Source organism: Dreissena polymorpha, chromosome 6, assembly GCF_020536995.1.
Source record: "Dreissena polymorpha isolate Duluth1 chromosome 6, UMN_Dpol_1.0, whole genome shotgun sequence".
NCBI lineage: Eukaryota > Metazoa > Mollusca > Bivalvia > Myida > Dreissenidae > Dreissena > Dreissena polymorpha.
The window spans coordinates 24,634,357-24,655,669 of NC_068360.1; the positions used below are offsets into that span (position 1 = coordinate 24,634,357).

The 21,313-nt window shown below is 36.4% G+C and overlaps 2 protein-coding genes across 9 annotated transcripts in view; one reads left to right on the forward strand and one right to left on the reverse strand.

Annotated features, from left to right (window-relative positions):
• LOC127834731 (xylosyltransferase oxt-like) overlaps positions 1-13,959 on the forward strand; it is a 43,721-nt gene extending 29,762 nt beyond the window's left edge. For 2 of the 3 annotated variants that reach the window (XM_052360762.1, XM_052360763.1), the window contains exons 2-5: positions 10,610-10,788; positions 11,752-11,882; positions 12,075-12,210; positions 13,287-13,959. In XM_052360762.1, the coding sequence (XP_052216722.1) occupies positions 10,617-10,788; positions 11,752-11,882; positions 12,075-12,210; positions 13,287-13,294 (447 nt within the window). In that variant the 5' untranslated portion in view covers positions 10,610-10,616 and the 3' untranslated portion in view covers positions 13,295-13,959. Of the gene's footprint in view, positions 1-9,953; positions 10,113-10,609; positions 10,789-11,751; positions 11,883-12,074; positions 12,211-13,286 lie in introns of those variants that run through there. The other variant, XM_052360761.1, reaches the window with a different exon arrangement.
• LOC127834725 (deoxyribodipyrimidine photo-lyase-like) overlaps positions 1-21,313 on the reverse strand; it is a 137,685-nt gene that overhangs the window by 82,099 nt on the left and 34,273 nt on the right. The window lies entirely within an intron of this gene.

Below are 21,313 nucleotides of genomic sequence, written 5' to 3' on the forward strand. Positions count from 1 at the left end.
GCCCTATTGACTTCAGTTTTATAATTCTGACAGTGTTGGTCAAACCAAGTTGAGTTGTTTAAACGTTGTATCCTTTGCGTGTATATTGAGTATGTATTACAATTAATGAGGTAATCTTCAAATTTCGTCACATTTATGTTTATTGGCAGTAATGTGTTTTCAAAACAATATGTAATTCCATTATTATCTATTAACGATTTAAATTTTCTTTATAAATGGCAATATTGTCAGTATTTAAGTATGTTATAGTAATAATATGTTCATGGTTTTGGTTTGAAGTATCAAAGTAATATGCGTTTTTCTTTAGTTTTAACAGAATATGTTAATGGTAAGATGAGCAATAATTGCCAACCAACAAGTCTTACACAATATCAAATATTTAAGAACTACCAACATAATAGTCAATGATGCTGCAACCTTAGGAGCAAACACCTGTATAACAACCTTTACCTTTACATAGATTTAGCTACTTTCGACAGTAATTATTTACATGGGAATCACTTGTTATACGCCACGTAAACGAGGGTTTGCAAAATATATCTTCTAAATCATGAAAAACATTGTATTTGCAAATTTGTGTTAGCATTAAAAATAATGCTCTTGTCCTGTTCTGGCATTCACATCACCAGCAAGCAAAACGTGGTGTTCTGCGTAATTCATATTGAATAAAAGATCATAGCTATAACCTTGACAAAAATGTGTCGTAGGCAGGGGAAGAATTGCGGTCTATAGACCGGTAAGTTTCAATTAATATAATACTTGTTTATGTATGAAAAGACGTTTCTCAAAATGTTAAACCAATCTTGCTTAAAAAAAACACTAAACGTGAGACACTAAGTCCGCGAAAGCGGTTTTTCATTCCTACTAAGAAACCACCCATATTTCTACTACATCGAATTGAAATTTTAGATGGTGAAGAATACCATACATAACTAGATAATTCGTTAATCTGCTTTATTGCATCGTCGCTGGACCCTCATGTTTCTAGCAAAATAATAATATCATATTTCAATATAAGTGTAAGAAATAATGTATCAACTAGTTTGCATCTCAGTCATGCAACGTTCAATGACAGTAAAGAAATATCTGACCACAGAGGGCCACAATCCTAGTCTTTATGTGAAGGAATGTCGCTTCCGTTACTCGGAACCATTGGTTGTTTGTGGTGTCGCTGCGGTGTTGAGCATTACGCTATCCTGTAAGTTGACACTGTTTTCCACTAACTCTTGACTTTGATAGAGGACACCATTCTCGTAGTAAGAATTTATGCCAAGCTGATGAAGCTCACGAACTTTTGAGCGCTGAAACTGAGTGAGTTCACTAGATATGCCTATACCTTTAAAACAACACCACACCATACCATATCTATGCCCCCGGTCGGTCGGTCGGTCGGTCTGTCTGTCGGTCGGTCTGACGGTAGACCACTTCGTTTCCGATCTTAAACTCGCCAACGCATTGACTGATGGCTTAATACTTGTGCATTGGCCTTGGACATTAGATGACCTATATAGAAATTGGGGTCACTAGGTTAAAGGTCAAGGTGACTGTCACACTAAGTGTGGAAATCGTTTCCGATCAATAACTCATCAACGAATTGACTGATTGGCTTGATACTTCATATGTACATTGCCATTGGGCAGTAGATGCGACCTATTACAATTAGGGTCACTATGACAAAGGTCAAGGTCACTGTCACAATAAGTGTGTAAATTGTTTTCGATCAATAATTCGTCAAAGAATTGCCTGATTGGCTTGATGCTTCACATGTACATTGACATTGGAAAGCAGAAGACACAATTTAAAATTGGGGTCACTAGGTTAAAGGTCAAGGTCACTGTCACAATAAGTGTGTAAATTGTTTTCGATCAATAATTCGTCAACGAATTGCCTGATTGGCTTGATGCTTCACATGTACATTGGCCTTGGACAGTAGATGACCCCGATACGCTACTTTGTGCTCGGTTTCAATGTGTTTATACTGTAAAAATTACAGGTTCCAGAATATGACACGATCTGATCTTCATTTTAGGTAGAATAGCAATCGGTTGAGTATAAGTATTTCGCATAAGTCGTCGACTGGGTCTTGATAACACTGATTTTAGTCCCTGAAAATAAACTGATGAAACCTCACAGGAAATATTAAGGCAGACAAATCATTTTCACATTAAATAACATGTCCTTGCCAAAGCCATCATGTTACTGCCTTGGAAAGTTCAAAATGGATAGCATGCTATAGTAAAAACATATCAGATTCGAAGAGTCATTTGATATGACAAAAAATATTTGAAAGAAGCTATATAGTCTTTGTCTTTTTTGATACTTTAATCACCATTGGGTTGCTCGAATAAGTACGTTATTCAACGAGGTAACACATTATCCTAAGTTAAACAACAAACAACTACAAGGCATCTGTAATGTATCGCACGGAGAGACTTTAAAATAATTTGGTTTTGTGTTCGAAAAAAATCGTTACAATGTTCCTTTGATTTGAAAGCAAAACAAATATAAACTATGGTTTCATTAAATAAACATGCATGTAATTTAGAACTGCTTATTTAAGGGCATACACACGTCATTTTACTGTAGTCCTCATACGCTGTTTTAGCATGCACTTGGACAAGACTTGGATATGGTTGCACATCAAAAGGGTTATACGCATCTGATTCAGAACATAACTAGTCGATGTGGTAATTAAGGAACTGTTCACAAAACAAAAATATGTTCGATATTAACCATAATTACAAACTATCGCATGAACGAACTGTAACATGTGTTACTTGGTCACCAAGTGAACGTCAATTTGCAAAATTATATGTCTAATGAAACAGTTCAACCTGATCAATATATTTCGAAGTTGTATACAATCGATTTTAAATGAATCCAACAGCTTTCCAAAAACAACACAAAATGGTGTATATCAAATTGTAAACCTCCAAAAGAAACCTCATTTACAGCTTACAATAATCTGGAAAATGCAAACGAGCCTCGGTCTTGAAAAATGAAGTTTAATGCATGTGAGTAAAGCGTTGTAAAGTGAGTAAAGCGTTGTAAAGTGAGTAAAGCGTTGTAAAGTGAGTAAAGCGTTGTAAAGTGAGTAAAGCGTTGTAAAGAGAGTAAAGCGTTGTAAAGTGTCCGCACAGGATTATCAGTGTAGACTTTTTCTGCCTAAAATGAATGTTCGGTAAGAATAAACTTCATTTAATCGAAAGATACAGACTGCATCTGGGACGACAGTGTACGCAGATACATTAACCCTTTCCCCCATAAAAAGCAAAGTGAAATGGCTTTTGCAACCAGCATAATACCAAAACAGCCTGCGAGTAACTCGCAGTTTGTTCAGGTTTTATGCTGTATGCTGCTCATCCGTATGTAAGGGTTGAAAATGAAGCCTTTAAAACTTGAATCTAGTAGAAAGGTCTTAACCCTTTGCATGCTGGAAAATTTGTCGTCTGCTAAAATGTCGTCTGCTGAATTTCAAAAATTAGCATTTTCTCCGATTTTTTTTTAAAGAATACTATCAGAATAGCAAACAGTTTGGATCCAGATGAGACGCCACGTTTTGTGGCGTCTCATCTGGATCCAGACTGTTTGCAAAGGCCTTCAAAATTCGGTTCCAGCACTTAAAGGGTTAAGTTATATTTTACTCTTTAAGGGACTACAAATGCGTAAAAATACGTATCTTCGTGGTAAAGGGTAAAGTCCGGTTTTTACCACGGCGAGTCTCAAATTAAAATTGTGTTTATTGTTGAACTACAAACAATAAGCGCAGTTTACCAAAACATAAAATGTCACAAAGAACAGAGCTCAATTACACATGATGTCAAATTAACTGATTCCTATGCAAACGCAGATTTGTTGTTATTTAGTAAAACAGTATAATGTGTTAAACCTTAACCATGTTTATAATAAAGTATCCGATACTTTCATAAACTGTAGATTTAAAACACATATTGAGTTATTCAAAAATGAAACCCTTTTCCAAGTACATTCACCGGATTCAAGTTTGCAACTGTTCCATATGACCGTTTGTTAATCATAAATATGCTTTGATACAGAAAGATGCAATATGCAAAGGAACATTGTTCATTGCATGTATCAAAGCGTGTGTTCTCTTATAATGTGAGTATAGTATTCTGTAAACAAATATATTGGACGGCTGGACCATCTGCAAGTCATCCTCCCTTTAACTAAAATCCTCCACCAAGTCCCTTCATGTGCACTTTCTGAGCTGACTGATTTGCTTCATGCAAAAACATCAATTTTCTAGCGACAAAGTAAAAGCCACATTTATATGTATTCGATTACATTTCAAATGACAAATGTTGTGCCAATCATTAATAGCATAACCTACCCATACCCACATCAATATTCACAATAGGTTGCCTTAACAAATTATATTATAACATAACGGCATGCCAACTGGCCACGTAGAATCGATTTGTATCTTAACATGTTTAAAAATTATTGTTGTTGGATATTAAATGGAGAGAGCAGTAGATTGAAGTGTTCATCTATTTGGAATAATAAGTGTTAAAACATGTTCTTCAATGGAATTTAAATGTGATAACTTTATTTTATTTAAGGCAAAATAACCATTGAGTCACTTGTGCAATCTGGTACAATAGCAACATGTGTTACAAAGATGTATTCGTCTGATTGTGATATTTCAAGAATAGTCAAATGTAATTACCATCATTAAGTCTGACAAACAACATATGTCGATGCATTTAAAAGCCATATCATTAGATATATTCGGTTTTGTTAATTATCAGCTGGAGACATCAGGAATCTTTATTTCAAATTCGAAATGTTGTGAATGTTCCATTTGTTTTGTAATTTGATACAATCCAACAGGATGTTTTTAAAACAAAGTGTTTTGTGTTTGCTAAATGCTACATATTGGTTTTTAAAAGATGTTTTATCTGTGTAAACATATCCGGGTAAAGTGATTTTCTTGCAGACAGCACAAATTAGAATTGTATGAATTGCACAATGGCATTACTATAAAGTAAAGAAATACAATATTAAGTTCAGAAAAGATCCAAACTTAGCAAAACGTAATTCTTTTTTTTTGAAAGTAAATGATCACGAATCAAAATATTTAATAGAACGTCATTGTCTGGATGTGTAACATTAATGTTTACTCCTTAACCTAAAGAGCACATGTAAGAGTTTAATACTGTCCTTTACTTTTAAGATTAATGTCCAACATTCACTCGAACAAGTATACAATTGTAGGGTGCAATGGCAATACACTAAACGTTTTACGCCAAATGCTTGAACTGAAATTATTTCAAAATTTATCCCCAGTGTACAAACTACTAAAACAGTCAATGGTCTTTTTTATAAGTTTTACAATATATCATTTAATAAGTCTTTGTATTTTATCTAACCTTAGCACATTCTCATGGTAAGATTTAGTGATTGCTTTTTGTCCCTCGTGCCACGTCCGTCGTGCGTCTTCAATAGTTTCCTGGTTAACATTCCGGAAATCACATTTGTTGTTCGATCTTCATACAACTTGGTCAGAAGATTTGTAAAATCTTGGCCGTGTTTGAAACTGTTTTACATGAGGTCACAATCGAGGGCATGAAGTAAAATTATAGAATAAGCTTCACGTTTCATTTATTGTCCAATCGTCATGAAACGGGGTAAAAACATACATTTAATGATATCTTAGCTGAGTCTGAAAATGATTTAATTGCGTTAAAAAGCATGGACACCAATGGGCATGGCAGGTTGTCTTATATAGCTGCAAAAGGACCTTGTATTCCCCATTTGTACACATTTATAGTCCAAACTTCTTGACATATGGTCGGAACATTTGTTCTAATGACATCATGGCTTAGTTAAAAATGGCTCCGATTCATTTAACGACATGGCCCCCGGGGCGAAGCAGTATTCATGTCCCTTATGTCTGTAGTTAAATCTTGTTGACACTCTTTAAGTCACATGATTGTATGGTCTGTATGAAATTCAGTAAAACATTTGATCTTGTCATATCTCAGTCGAGTTTGCAAATAATTCCGGTCTGTAAACAAAACATGGCCACCAGGGGGCTAAAAATAAGGGGAAAATATTTAAACTAAGGCAAAAAACCTCCCTCAGGAGCTTTTTGGATACTGGCCCTGGTGGTTCCTATTAAAGGTCAGGCAAATCATACCCCCGTGGTCTAAACGTGTAAAACCAAAGGGTCTCATAATTATTGAAGACTTATATAGGTTACTTGGAAAAAATCTAAGAAACAAAAACAGGAAGGTTAAATATTTAGCATGTAACATAATGCAGTAGTCAATCTTTAAGTATTCGGCTAACCTGAGCAAAACATGCGCATGTTGAGCATTTGTGATCGCCTTTTGACCCTGCATCGTCATTCATGTGCCTCGGTCGTCATCAATTACCTTATTAATACTCTAGACTCCTTATTTATTGCTTAATCATCGTGAAACTTGGCCAGAATATTAGACCCATTAATAGATTGGCCGAGTTTGAAAGTGGGTCAGGTAATGTCAAAAACAATGTTATTTGGTCAAATTAAAGAAAAAGATGGTTAGCACTCTAGAAGTCGCATTTAGAGTTCAAAATTCATAAAACTTGGTCAGATCATTTCATGTATGTAAAGAACACATAAAGATGGGATTGGGTGACTGAAATAGACGAACATGGTGTTAAATTTGTGATCTGTGTTCTACTATCTGCTTCCAGCAATACTTTATAAACTGTACTCAGAAATCGTTCAGTAGGACTAAGAAAGTCAATGTTTATGTCCATGCGTAAACAAAATTTACCTTGTCCACACCCTAGAGGTTATATGTATTGTCCAGTATTCGGATGGTCAGACGATGTTTTCGAATTAATATCTTGGTCCAGTTCGAAACTGGGTCACGTGAGGTTAAAGGATGTGTCACTATGTCAAACTAAAAAAAGCTTGTAAAAACATGGCTGTTTTAGGGATGAGTAGTTTTTCTTATATGGCTATAGTAATACTCTAAAAATCACATGCATTGTCCAATCTTTATGAAACTTTATGAAACTGAGTTAGTAAATGGTTCCAGTTTGTTTAAAAACATGGCAGCCAGATTGCTGGTAGTTTTCCATATATGACTTTAGTAAAAACCTTGTTAGAGTATCTGGCCCACATTGCCTGACCGACTAACATGTCCCTTGAAATATTGTAAAGTCCCTCCAGTAGGTCCATTTTACAGGACTGATTGTCCAGTAAATAATCGATTTTATTTGAAGAATGTGGGTCACTACAGTCCAAATCCTTGACGGCCTAGAAGCTTACGTTGCTATGCGCACCTGTCGCTTACATCATTTAAAAAGATGGTGGACAATATAGAACAGAAATTGTGACTCTCTGCAAATTAACAAATAACAATTGAATTAACGATGTAAATCATACAGTAAGTAGGAATTAGTGAAATGCCTGTGATATCTTACGACGCATAAACGTGTTTGATACAAACAAGATATTTATTAGAAATCACTGTGTAAGTACGTTACGGAAACGAGTCTTTGAAATTGGCATATTATATGTTAGTGGATCTGTATACACTCCGGTTCATATGCATATACCGGTATTACTTTAATATGCCCTTCATGCTGTACAGTTTACTAAAACAGCATGGTACTTAAATGGAAGACGTGACAAGATGAATAGAGTAAGTTAAAGTAAGTTAAATACATCGATTACACTTAAATGTGCTTGTTAATATTGTGTTTATGTTTTCCCATAACTGCCACTGATGCGATAAAATGTTCCTAAAAAACAGGTTTTCACGGAATGTTGTGTCCTATTTTGCCTCAACTGCGCGTTAAAATGCCCTTTTGAATGGGCGTCGCCATGCCCCTATGCCCTCCTGGGAAAAACACTACTGTAAAGCGCTATTTTACGCAATACTATTGCATTTTAATTCGGCTTGAAAATACAAAAATAGACCAAGTTTCGAAGTAAATTAGCATGCCTTTGCAAGCAAATACTAATAATCTACAAAGTTGCCGGAGAAATTGTAATGTATATGCATTACAATACCTATTAAATGGTATGAACCGGAGAAAACCTTTTAAAATTTTACCGTCCAAGCAAACATTCACCGCTGTTTTGAACCAAATATATACGAAAATAACAAAGTAGTTCGTTGACCTTTAAAATATATATAACAATACTATAAATTCATTTAAATTTAATTGAGAAATTAAAGAATTTTAAACGTTTAAGAGATTAAGTAAAAGATAAATTTTCGTTATGTTAATTATATAATTTTGTAAATTTTAACGATCCTGTACATAATTACCCAGCGTTTCATCCGTCCACTGTCACGGCCGTATATCACGGGCGCCACCTCCTTTTCGCGATGGATTAATAAATGCTACTCCATAGGTTGCGCCAAGACCGGATGTTTTGAAATTTCACGGATAATGCTTCATGGTAGCCTGGTGATGTTTTTGAAAACAAATCGATGTATTTTGCCTATGTGACGAGCAAATGTCCACCTCACCCGATTACAACGACATAAAACGATTGCGTTCAACATACACTGTTGCTGCATTCACAAGCACATTGACATCTTTAAGATCGAATAGATAATGTTGTATTATTCCAAATTGAGCAAATACCAAGGGATTTCTTCTTATTTTTAACGTAAAAACGTGAAGCCAAATCTATATAGAACATTTACACATTCTATAAAAACAATACTTAAATATGTAAATATATAAGTAACCAACTCAATAAGGAAGTAAGCAACACGAATAAAACAAATTTTACGATATCAACCCAAAATATATAATACTCAATAAATCCAATAACTAAATTCTCAACATACTCAAAAATATTTTTCTACAACAAATGGGTTTATATGGTAAGAAAATTCAAGAAATAATTACAAGATGTTTGTTCTGCTTTAAACAATTAGTTTTGTCCCATAATCCAAATGCTTAATTCACTAAAAAAACAAATGTCAACGAATCCTAATTAGGCTTAAATAGGTCGTTTGTTCCCACTAACATCTCAAAAACGGTAGGATAGCTCGTTCTTTAAACGTTAATATTATTTAGTATACTCACATTACCGGCTAGTTTTAAGTATATTCAATGAAATAAAATCACAATCACTTTGCAACACATGTTTCTTCATAATGATGTAGCCTCTACTTTTTAGATTATATTTCATTATGATCGAATATAAACAAACAATATCGAAAACTCAACCTGAAATACCACACAAGTGTATGGTCTAATATTATCTAAATAAATCAAATAACGGTAGTTTTTACATTTGCATAATGACACAAAACTCTTTTACCAGCGTCAAAGCGGTTAATTTTAATCAGAATCAGTCAGAATATCGCGTTATATGTAGGCATTGTCGACACTTTGAATGTAAGCTTGTCGAAGTTTTCTTATCGCTCACCTCTTCCGAACCATAGTGACACCAATACTCCTCTATGGAGCAGAGACCCGGAACACCAATGCCACAACCATAAAGAAAATGCAGGTTTTCATCAACATCTGCGTCAGGAAGATCCCCAAGATCCCCTGGCCAGACAAGATCCCCAACGAATAATCATGGAGGAGAGCAAAGCAGAAGCCGTTGAAGAAAACATTCTTCAGAGACAGAGACGTTGGTTATGGATATACCACACCATTCGCAAGCCTGTATCCGATACGACAAGGTAATGTCTCACCTGGAATCCCGATAGAAAATGAAGAGAGGGCGGCCTAGAAACACCTGGCGCCGCGACCTGGATGATGATGCATAGCAGATGGGCAAAACGTAGGGGCAGATTAAGAGTCTTGCCCAGAACCGAGACGCCTGGCGGCCTATGTCCAAGACGAGACCATAGGCAAGTATGAGATGAGATGAAGTCATGTGATTAGGTTGGGCGGAGCGATCGTCTTCCAGGCGAGAGTATAATTATTTAGTTTACTGTAACCTAATCAGTTTTTGACAACAGTCAGTGCTCATGCGCGAAAACTCCCGATTGTACTCTTTAATAATCAACTTGCCTATATATGTAGTACTTCATCGATACAAAAGCGCAATCGTGTGAGTTACATCGGAAGTAATAAGGTTATTGTTATTTCATCGGAAAGAACTAATAATTAATGTAAGTAATTTAATATTAGTTCGTACCTTTACTAAGTTCATTTTAATTCGTTATCGCACATCTGTTTTGTCTGTATGAAATGTTAAAGACAATAATTATTTCGATCATATTATGAAACTTATTATTATTTTTTTTATAATTATTATTATTATTTGATTATAGTTATTATTATTATTATTTCTTCTTCTTCTTCTTCTTCTTCTTCTTCTTCTTCTTCTTCTCCTTCGTTTTCTTCTTCTTCTTCTTATTATTATTATTGTATTATTATTATTATTATTATAATTATTATTATTATTATTATTATTATCATTAATATTATTTTTTATAGGACGCCATATATTTATGTTATATGCAATGATAAACCAGTTAATGTCGGACGTGTTACAATAAGAAAAGCCCTATTATATATTAACATATAATTTTAAGTTTAATAAAAGTTAAAATGCGTTGCAACAGTTAATTTCAATCTAGTTAATTGGACGTTTGGTTAATTTCAGTTCCAATATGTTCGTCTACGCTATCATTTCATCCTTTATCGTGGCCATAGTGGCTGCCAATTGTGTGCCCAACCCATGCCAAAACGGAGGCACATGCTTTCCTTCTCATGAACCAATCGACACTGCAAAATTTAGCTGCAAATGTACATCCGGCTGGGACGGACGTTTTTGCACGATCCGTAAGTGATTTGTTTTATTTTCCATGAAAATAATCTAAGCGGTAGACAATTGGAGGCTCTTGTTCGGGTGTATGATACGTTATATAAGAAGTTTATAATAAGTACATTATAGTATATTAACAGTATATTTAATAAAAAGAAGATCGCTTTTACCTTTGACAGCCATGCAAATTGGTATGCTTGCTACATGGGATGAAAGGGAACAAAACTTGTGGTCAACATATCAAAAGTGAAGGTCACAGAGGCTCTTTACATAAAAATCGCTTAAGAAAAAAACAACCATTTTAAATTTTGACATGTGCAACAGTCAGTTTGGGTGTGTAAAAACCCAAATAATACATGATCTCTAAAATTCTTTCCAGAAATGTTATTTTAATATCAACAATCTTAATATAAAGAAAGGTGGCTGAGGTTAGGATGATTTGTGTACGTGGATCTGAGTTTTGGCATGTTCTTGTAAAGTAACCTATTCCAAGCTGACTATTTGCATAAAAAGCTGGGAGTCAATAGTGTTTGTTTTTAGGCACGAACATAACATCATAATCATAAAAATTTGAAATCCTTAGAAAACATTTACTTTTTCATTACGACAATGGCTTGTTTTTCTCAAATACTTGTAAATGCTTAATGATACAATGTTGATTAAATAAATTATATATTATATTATGTATCAATCTGTTTAGTAATAATAAAACACCTAATTCAAATATAATTTCAATTCAATTCAAATAACCGATATTAACTATATTCACTCATGTATCGTAATATTTTGCATCAAAGATAATGAGTACGCTCAAAGTACAAACTGTGTATTAGTTCTACCGTAAAAACTATTCAGTAAAAAACATTGGTCATAGAAACAGGAGATTAACCAATAAGGTATTCCAAATATATGTGATGAAAAATGAGAAGTGGGACTTTTGTTAATTTTATCGCAACTTGTCAAAGTGCTTTTACTTACAGCTTTCCGGTCCATCGGATGTTATAAGGACAGTCTGGCCCGTATCATGACTGTCAGACTCCCCGACTCGAATTCAAACTCGCCTTTGGAGTGCGCCGCTCGCTGCCATGGTTACCCTTATAGCGGCACTCAGGTAAGTACAAAAGTGGTGTCAACAGAGAGGTCAAGCATTTGTTATCTACAATCTGAGTGACAACAAATCAATGGATAGAATAAGTCCAAGAAATTGCGAAAGAACCTAATGAAGGAGAAGGCGCAGTTGATTTTATTGGGCAATAAGACAAAGTCAATTGTCAAATGGACTTAGATGTATGTTGTTTTTTAGTTCGGCATTGAGTGTTTTTGTGGAGACTGTCTGAACGCCACGAAAAGCCCGGATTCCGAATGTAACATGGCGTGTCCTGGGGACAACAGCAAGAAATGCGGAGGAAACTGGAGGATGAGCGTCCACAGCAACAGGGGTAACATTTTTGTACTTTGGTTATATGTCTAAAGCAACACGGGTAGCATTTTGTACTTTGGTTATACGTCTACAGCAACAGTAGTAACATCTCGTAATTTGGTAATACGTGTACAATAACACGGGTAACATCTCGTACTTTGGTTATAGGCTAAGACGCAGTGGGTGTGTACCAGAATCACCATGGTTATTTTTCGTCTGTCTTTCTGTTTGCCTGTTTGTAAACAATTTTGTCCAGAAAAACGCCCCAACACATGTCCTGTTCGTTATTTTAAAAGGTTTGTTTTAATTTTCTCCGTATATTCATACACACAGACACAAGTTCGTTATATACGTTCTTTATATATGAGTCTATGAAGACGATTTGTAAACGTTATTTTACTCCAAATTATAAGTAAGCTAGAGCAAGAATATAAGTTACAGACACAGACATGCGTTTGGTCATTTGCGTGATATCAGTACAAATACACAACTTTTTTTCCATAATTTCTCAGTAACTTTCTTATTGGAAAATTTGATTAAAACTATGATTAAATTTTAAAATAAGCCTGCCTTGTTGAGTCTGTTTAAAATATAAGCAACGATCTATACGTTATCCATTTTCGCTCAGCTGTGCAATGCACAAGGTGAGCTTTTGGGAACGTTTTTTTGTCCTCCGTGCGTCGTCCGTCGTCCGTAAACTTAAAATGAAGCTACGATCTTACACTTTAATCAACCAAACTGTCTCCTTTTTGCATGGCATTGTACCGGTTATTTATAAAATGCTTGAGTTTCATAACATTTCGTTTACTTAGTCATCATTAAATGACATCCAATATATACAACTGACGGTCGTGGTTGCGGGAAAACTAGTACCTCATCTATTCCTCGTGATGCGCCGCCAACAATGTGATACACTTTTATGTCCACGGACACAATGTTTCGGCAAAAAATACATTGCACGCAAAACCATTTAATTGCGATAAAAAGTCCCATTCGTGTTAATCACTGTAAGAATATCGAGCAACAAAACCAGTTTTATATTATGTAAAAGAATTGCATACATATATTACATTTGTAGTATTGTTTCTTTTGCAGAAACGTAAATGACGACTCATGGAGAATGCTAGCGTGGGTCTTAATCAACGCTGTATGACCTGAAACAAACCGCCCGATGGACATTCTTTGCTTTTGGAAAATTGTTTGCTTTGTTTGCTTTCGTGCTTTGTATGGAACACCCGATGGACATTCTTTGTTTTGGGAAAATTGTTTGCTTTGTTTGCTTTCGTGCTTTGTATGGAACACCCGATGGACATTCTTTGCTTTTGGAAAATTGTTTGCTTTGTTTGCTTTCGTGCTTTGTATGGAACACCCGATGGACATTCTTTGCTTTGGGAAAATTGTTTGCTTTGTTTGCTTTCGTGCTTTGTATGGAACACCCGATGGACATTCTTTGCTTTGGGAAAATTGTTTGCTTTGTTTGCTTTCGTCCTTTGTAGGGAACATATTTACTATCACTTTATCAACTGATTGATTTCAGAAAAATGTGCGTGCATTCCTTTTTTGCAAAGTATTTCCCACAAGGATTTATATTATTTCATAACGTTGAAAAATGACATTTTAGCACAGACAAATTGACATGAGTTTAATAACACTTTTAATATACATATGCATTTATGTAAAAAGTAATGCAGTTATGTAATAAGTATGAAAATGATTACCAAGTCAGATTCGTCTATGCTAATGTATTCTCTCAATAAAAGCTTTCTTCTGCAAATCAATGTGTCATTATTTATCACTCACTTGTAATAGTATTTCCTTTTTTCGGAACACACGTTTATAGAAAAGCAAAAGCAATACCAACAACTGCATAAAATCACATGATACATAGCAATTTAGAAGCAAAATAATCGGACGACATTATATGTTATGAAACCAGTCACAACCGAATCTTAAAAGTAAGAGTCCCCATCACACTAATTATGTTGAGTCCTCCAAATGTTACTTTCATATGGAAACATCGAAATATCGGCATTACTAGCATATACCGCAAATCGTGACCCGATTATACTAGAGCCATGATCAGGACTGTGTGACTAGGATTTTAGGATGACACAATCCAGACAGTTCAAATTAAGTTACATTTGCAATCATTCGTTAATTAAATTGCAATCCATATAAATTCCGAAATGTATTATTTGATATACAATAAACGTTTTATGAGAAAACAAACATAAGGGTGTTGATAAGGTTTGTTTTACTTGGATAATTACGGGAAAATATTCAAAATAAATTATATCAGAGTTTATAATAATTACCGCTAATAAAATGATTGTAACAAATACTTAAAAAAGCAGTTATTATTTTGTGTTTAAAACTTTCCAGTTCATTCTTTAACTGAGCTAACACGTAAATTGTACATGCAATTTGCTTAATACATAACACTGAGCTTTATATGAGGAAGCAGTCAAGTGTGGGAAAATGTTTCAGTCTGGAAAAAATAGAGTGCTTGTATATGGTTTGAAATAACCTATGTTTACAACATTTTACATGTTTAAGTATGGGGACTTGTTCACAATTTGTTAAAATGACGCTTTATAGTTTATCATAGATTCAAAATATATTTGGCCTCTGACCTTGAAGGATGACCTTGACCTTTCACCACTCAAAATGTGCAGCTCCATGAGATACACATGCATGCCAAATATCAAGTTGCTATCTTCAATATTGCAAAAGTATTTACAAAATAAGCAATTTGGGCCACATATATTTTACCTCTGACCTTGAAGGATGACCTTGACCTTGACCTTTCACCACTCAAAATGTGCAGCTCCATGAGATACACATGCATGCCAAATATCAAGTTGCTATCTTCAATATTGCAAAAGTATTTATAAAATGAGCGATTTTGGCCACACATATTTGACCTCTGACCTTGAATGATGACCTTGACCTTTCACCACTCAAAATGTGCAGCTTCATGAGATACACATGCATGCCAAATATGAAGTTGCTATCTTCAGTATAGCAAAAGTTATTGCAAAATGTTAAAGTTGGCGCAAACAGACCGACAGACCAACAGACAGACAGGGCAAAAACAATATGTCCCCCACTACTATAGTGGGGGACATAAAAAGTACACATTATGTTCAAACAGGCAAAATAACGCTATTGACAAAGAACAATGAGTCGTGTTCTGAGAAAACTGAGCTTAATGCTTGTGCATAAAGTGTCGTCCCAGATTAGCCTGTGCAGTCTGCACAGGCTAATCAGGGACGACACTTTCCACCTTTATTGGATTTTTGCTAAGAAGAGACTTCATTTAAACGTAAAATGTCATAAAAGCGGAAAGTGTCGTCCCTGCGGACTGCACAGGCTAATCTGGGACGACGCTTTACGCACAAGCATTAAGCCCAGGTTTCTCATAACGCGGCTCATATTTTGCAAGTATCGTTTCATGAATGTATGATCATCATTTGAAATCGTTTAAAAAGCGTGTGTAAATATTTTCTGCGATAATTTGGAAAGTACGTGTATTAAGTACATAGATTGATGTTTCCCAGAGCAACACTAAGGCTAACTTGGGGCACTATCTTTTGCTCCCAAATGTGCCGAGTTCGAATCCCGAGAGAGGCAATATTGCCGTCTTTTTGTGCTTTTCTATTTAGCTTAGATTATCTATTCAAAACATTACATATTTGTTATAAAACCAATTTAATGATTTTATTTTAAATACGAAAATATGTAAATAAGTCCACTTAAGCTACGTTGTGCTAAGCTTGGGATTGTTTTAATGAAAATAATGTTTGTGCACAAAGGTTTTCAAACCTTTACTAGTGTTTATTTTAAAGAGAAAGAGAATCATTCTATCCCTAGACCTACCATCTTAAAAGAGGTCACCTGCCTACACAGCAAAGTTGCATCATGGTTCAGGTCAATTAACACGAAATGAAGTTATGAGAATGCCCATTTTTGGCCTGGGGCGTAGCCTTAAGGCCATAGTAATGATACACATTTCTGAGACAGTCAGAATTGGCTGGCTGCCAAAACCCACGAATGAATGAATTCCAAAAAGTCCGATTTACCACTTGGCGGTAATTCATGCGCAATAAAAGAAGTTCTTCGCAGATCTCAATAACCCGCCTTGTAAATACAGAACATCACTATATAACATGACAGTGCCATAAAACGTGTAAAAAAAATATTATTGAAGCAAATTGCTAAGCATTGGCTACGACATAGTTTTTATTATTGTTTGCATATTCATGCGAGAATAAGCTCCTCACTTGACGGTCTAGGCCGAAAAGATACGGAGACAGTAAGAAGAATTTTTTTCTGATACATTTTTTGAAGACATTACATTTGGTATTTATAAACATATATTAAGATATTGTTATTTTATTTTGCGTTAACGAGACATTGAAGAAAAAAGAAAATGAAAAAAAACAACAACAAATATTCATGATCATTCTCGGAAATATACGAAGTTACCGGATATGATATTTCACTGCGCAGATTGAGCGCGCAAATCGCGCGCGAAAAGTTCTACGTGGGACCAGTTCGTACACCATAGTACACAATCTGTACACCGTTCTTTATCAGGGTAAAGGCCCAGTCTCACTACGATGCCGGCGGAGCCCCTTTGCGTGATCCGGGATCTTCCGGGATGAACCAGGGCTCTACCGGGATGAACCGGTGCTCAATCGGGGCCGACCGAGATGAACCGGGGAAAACCGGGGCTCCACCGGGAAAGTATTAAAATGTTTAATACCTCCGGGATGAACCGGGAGTCACCGGGAAGGACCGGCAACGACCGGCGCGGCACTGGGAACGACCGGGACGGCACCGGGAACAACCGGGACGGCACCGTAGCTCTTCCGGGGCCCATACATACCCCGGCAGAGCTACGGCAACGCCCCGGTGAATGCCGTTAGTGTCCCGGTATAGCTACGGTATATAAGAAAACAGGAGCTCTGCCGGAACGCCACCGGCATTCACCGGGGCTCCGCCGGGGCATAACCGGCGACGACCGGGGTAAAACCGGGGCGTTGCCGTAGCTCTGCCGGGGTCTGATGCCGGTATAGACACGGTGAGTGCCGGCGGTGTAACGGTATACCGGGGCTCTGCCGGCTTTCACCGGGGCACTACCGGCGACAACCGGGGCTTTGCCAGGACGCTGCCGGCTTTCACCGGGGAACTAGCGGCGACAACCGGGGCTTTGCCGGCGCTTCACCGGGATAAACCGTAGCCAGTCCGGGTTGACCGGGACTCTGGAGGGCTGTTGACCTGCTTCAACCGGGGCGGCACGGGGAAATAGTGTGATTGCGTTAAACAATTTCTACGAATCACCATCGTTCATTACTGAAAGTCGACTATGGCCACAGTAAATGACTCTTAAAATGACCCCATCGTTCATTACTAAAAGTCGACTATGGCAACAGTAAATGACTCATAAAATGACACCACCGTTCATTACTGGAAGTCGACTATGGCCACAGTAAATTACTCTTAAAATGTCACCACTGTTCATTACTGCAAGTCGACTATGGCCACAGTAAATTACTCTTTAAATGACACCATCGTACATTACTGCAAGTCGACTATGGCCACAGTAAATGACTCTTAAAATGACACCATCGTTCATTACTGCAAGTCGACTATGGCCACAGTAAAAGACTCTTAAAATGACACCATCGTTCATTGCTAAAAGTCAACTATGGCCACAGTAAATGACTCTTAAAATGACACCATCGTTCATTACTAAAAGTCGACTATGGCCACAGTAAATGACTCATAAAATGACACCACCGTTCATTACTGGAAGTCGAGTTTGGCCACAGTAAATTACTCTTAAAATAACACCATCGTTTATAACTGAAATTCGACTATGGCCACAGTAAATGACTCTTAAAATGAGACCATCGTTCATTACTGCAATTCGACTATGGCCACAGTAAATGACTCTTAAAATGACCCCATCGTTCGTTACTGCAATATGACTATGGCCACAGAAAATGGCTCTTAAAATGTCACCATTGTTCATTACTGCAATTCGACTATGGCCACAGTAAATGACTCTTAAATTAACACCATCGTTCATTACTAAAAGTCGTCTATGGCCACAGTAAATGACTCTTAAGATGACACCATCGTTCAATACTGAAAGTCGACTATGACCACAGTAAATGACTCTTGAAATGACACCATCGTTCATTACTACAAGTCGACTATGGCCACAGTAAATGACTCTTAAAATGACACCATCGTTCATTACTGCAAGTCGACTATGGCCACAGTAAATGACTCTTAAAATGACACCATCGTTCATTACTGCAAGTCGACTATGGCCACAGTAATTGACCTTTGAAATATCATCAATGTTATTCATTGGTAGTCGACTATGGCCACAGTAATTGACCTTTGAAAATCATCACATAATCATTGGGCCGTTTACAATGGATTTAGAAATTAAAAAAATAAACATAATCTTGCATATGACCGATTTTTGTAAATGTTTTTGATTTTTTTAATGAAACAAGTATTATCTTACATTACTATATACGTTTCCAAAACATGATTAGATTTATAAGAGTGCTTAACATGTTGTTCATTTAGCATAACCACATTTCATTTACGAAAGTAGAAACTTGCGCTGTGTTTTTTTGTCTAATAGTAAGTAAGTGGTCTGGTATAGTGGTTATTCATTCCACTGTAAGAGTTTTGTGTTCATGTGAAAAACGAGGCTATGACAAGAATAACATGAGCACCGCCTAACAAGTGCAGACCGCTCATCTTTTCTTTTTAAAGATGAAGGGACCTATATCAATATTTAAATCAAAAAGGGGGAGGGGTTGGAGTGGAGAGGGGTGTAAAGTGTGGGGGTGTGGTTATTTATTACATTATCTTTCAACAAGAGCACCGCATCGCGGCAGCCAACGCTCGGCTGTGGGTGCAGTTTTGAATAAATGAAAGCTTGTCAGAAATTTTATATTAGAGGTCACAGGGACCTTGACCTTTGACCTAGTGACCCAAAAATGGATGTGGCATGTATAACTCATCAAGGTGCATCTACATATGAAGTTGCAAAGTTGTATGTAGAAGCACTTTGATTTTAGAGCCTATGTTAAAGTTTTATGTTAGAGGTAACAGTGACCTTGACCTTTGACCTAGTGACCCAAAAATAGGTGTGGTGTGTAGAACTCATCAAGGTGCAGCTACATATGAAGTTTCAATGCTGTAGGTGGAAGCACTTTGATTTTAGAGCCTATGTTAAAGTTTTATGTTATAAGTCACAGTGACCTTGACCTTTGATCTAGAGACCCAAAAATGGGTGTGTCGTGTAGAACTCATCAAGGTGCAGCTACATATGAAGTTTCAAAGTTGCAGGTGGAAGCTATTTGATTTTAGAGCCAATGTTAAGGTTTTAGCACGACGCGGACAGCAGACGCTGGAAGGCGGTCCACGAGCTGGCTATGACAATACCTCAGGTTTTCTCCGAAAACAGCCGAGCTAAGAAAGAAAAAAAAAGAAAAAAAATTGGGGGAGGGGATTCTTGGGTGGAAAATTAAAAAAAATAAAATAAATATGTGTGTGTTTTTGTGTGTATTTTTTAAACCATGTTAAAACAAAAAAACAAAAAAAAAACTTTTTTTTTGGGGGGGGGGGGGTGGGTGGGGTTGACATGGTGGTATAGTGTAGGGTGTGGTCATTTATTAGATGATCTTTCAAAAATAAGAAAAAAGGAAAAAAAATGGGGGGGGGGGGAGATTCCGGGGTGGGGCGTGCGGAATGGTTTTGGTGGAGTCTATTGTGGTATGTCAGGTAAGTGTTGTTTTGTCAAAATATAAATCAAATCTGATCATAAATAAAGAAGTTATGGCAATTTTAGCAAAATTTAATACTTTGACCTTGTGTCAAGGTCATTCAAAGGTCAAGGTCAAATTCAACTTGCCAGATACAGTATCCTCATAATAGTAAGAAAGTATATGAAGTTTGAAAGCAATAGCCTTGATACTTAAGAAGTGGATCTAAACACAAAATTTAACCAAATATTAAAAGTTTTTAAGTCAAAAAAGTGCCATAATTGTGTCAAAATGCCAGTCAGAGTTACATAACTTTGCCTGCACAGTTCCCATATGATAGTTAGTAAGTGTTGCAAGAATGAAAGCAATAGCTTTGATACTTTAGAAACAAGCAACCGTCGGAGACTGGTGATGCTCCCCAAATTTTTTTTGTCACAATATTGCACTATATATTCAGATATAAGGAAACGTCTTGAGGACACAGTAGTTGGAGGGACAAGAATTTTTTATATAAAATTTCAAAGGGCCATAACTCTGTGAAAAATCATCTGACCAGAACCCGCTGATAATATGCACATCTCCTCTTGGTAGTGAAGCTTCCCATAAAGTTTCATTGAATTCCAGTCATTAGTTGGGGAGAAATAGCCCGGACAAGAATTGCACTATATGTACAGTTAATGGAAAAATTTAAAGGGCCATAACTCTGTGAAAAATCATCCGACCAGAACCCGCTGATAATATGCACATCTCCTCTTGGTAGTGAAGCTTCCCATAATGTTTCATTGAATTCCGGTCATTAGTTGCTGAGAAATAGCCCGGACAAGAATTGCACTATATGTACAGTTAATGGAAAATTTCAAAGGGCCATAACTCTGTGAAAAATCATCCGACCAGAACCCGCTGATAATATGCACATCTCCTCTTGGTAGTGAAGCTTCCCATAAAGTTTCATTGAATTCCAGTCATTAGTTGGGGGAGAAATAGCCCGGACAAGAATTGCACTATATGTACAGTTAATGGAAAAATTTAAAGGGCCATAACTCTGTGAAATATCATCCGACCAGAACCCGCTGATAATATGCACATCTCCTCTTGGTAGTGAAGCTTCCCATAATGTTTCATTGAATTCCGGTCATTAGTTGCTGAGAAATAGCCCGGACAAGAATTGCACTATATGTACAGTTAATGGAAAATTTCAAAGGGCCATAACTCTGTGAAAAATCATCCGACCAGAACCCGCTGATAATATGCACATTTCCTCTTGGTAGTGAAGCTTCCCATAAAGTTTCATTGAAATCCGGTCATTAGTTGCTGAGAAATAGC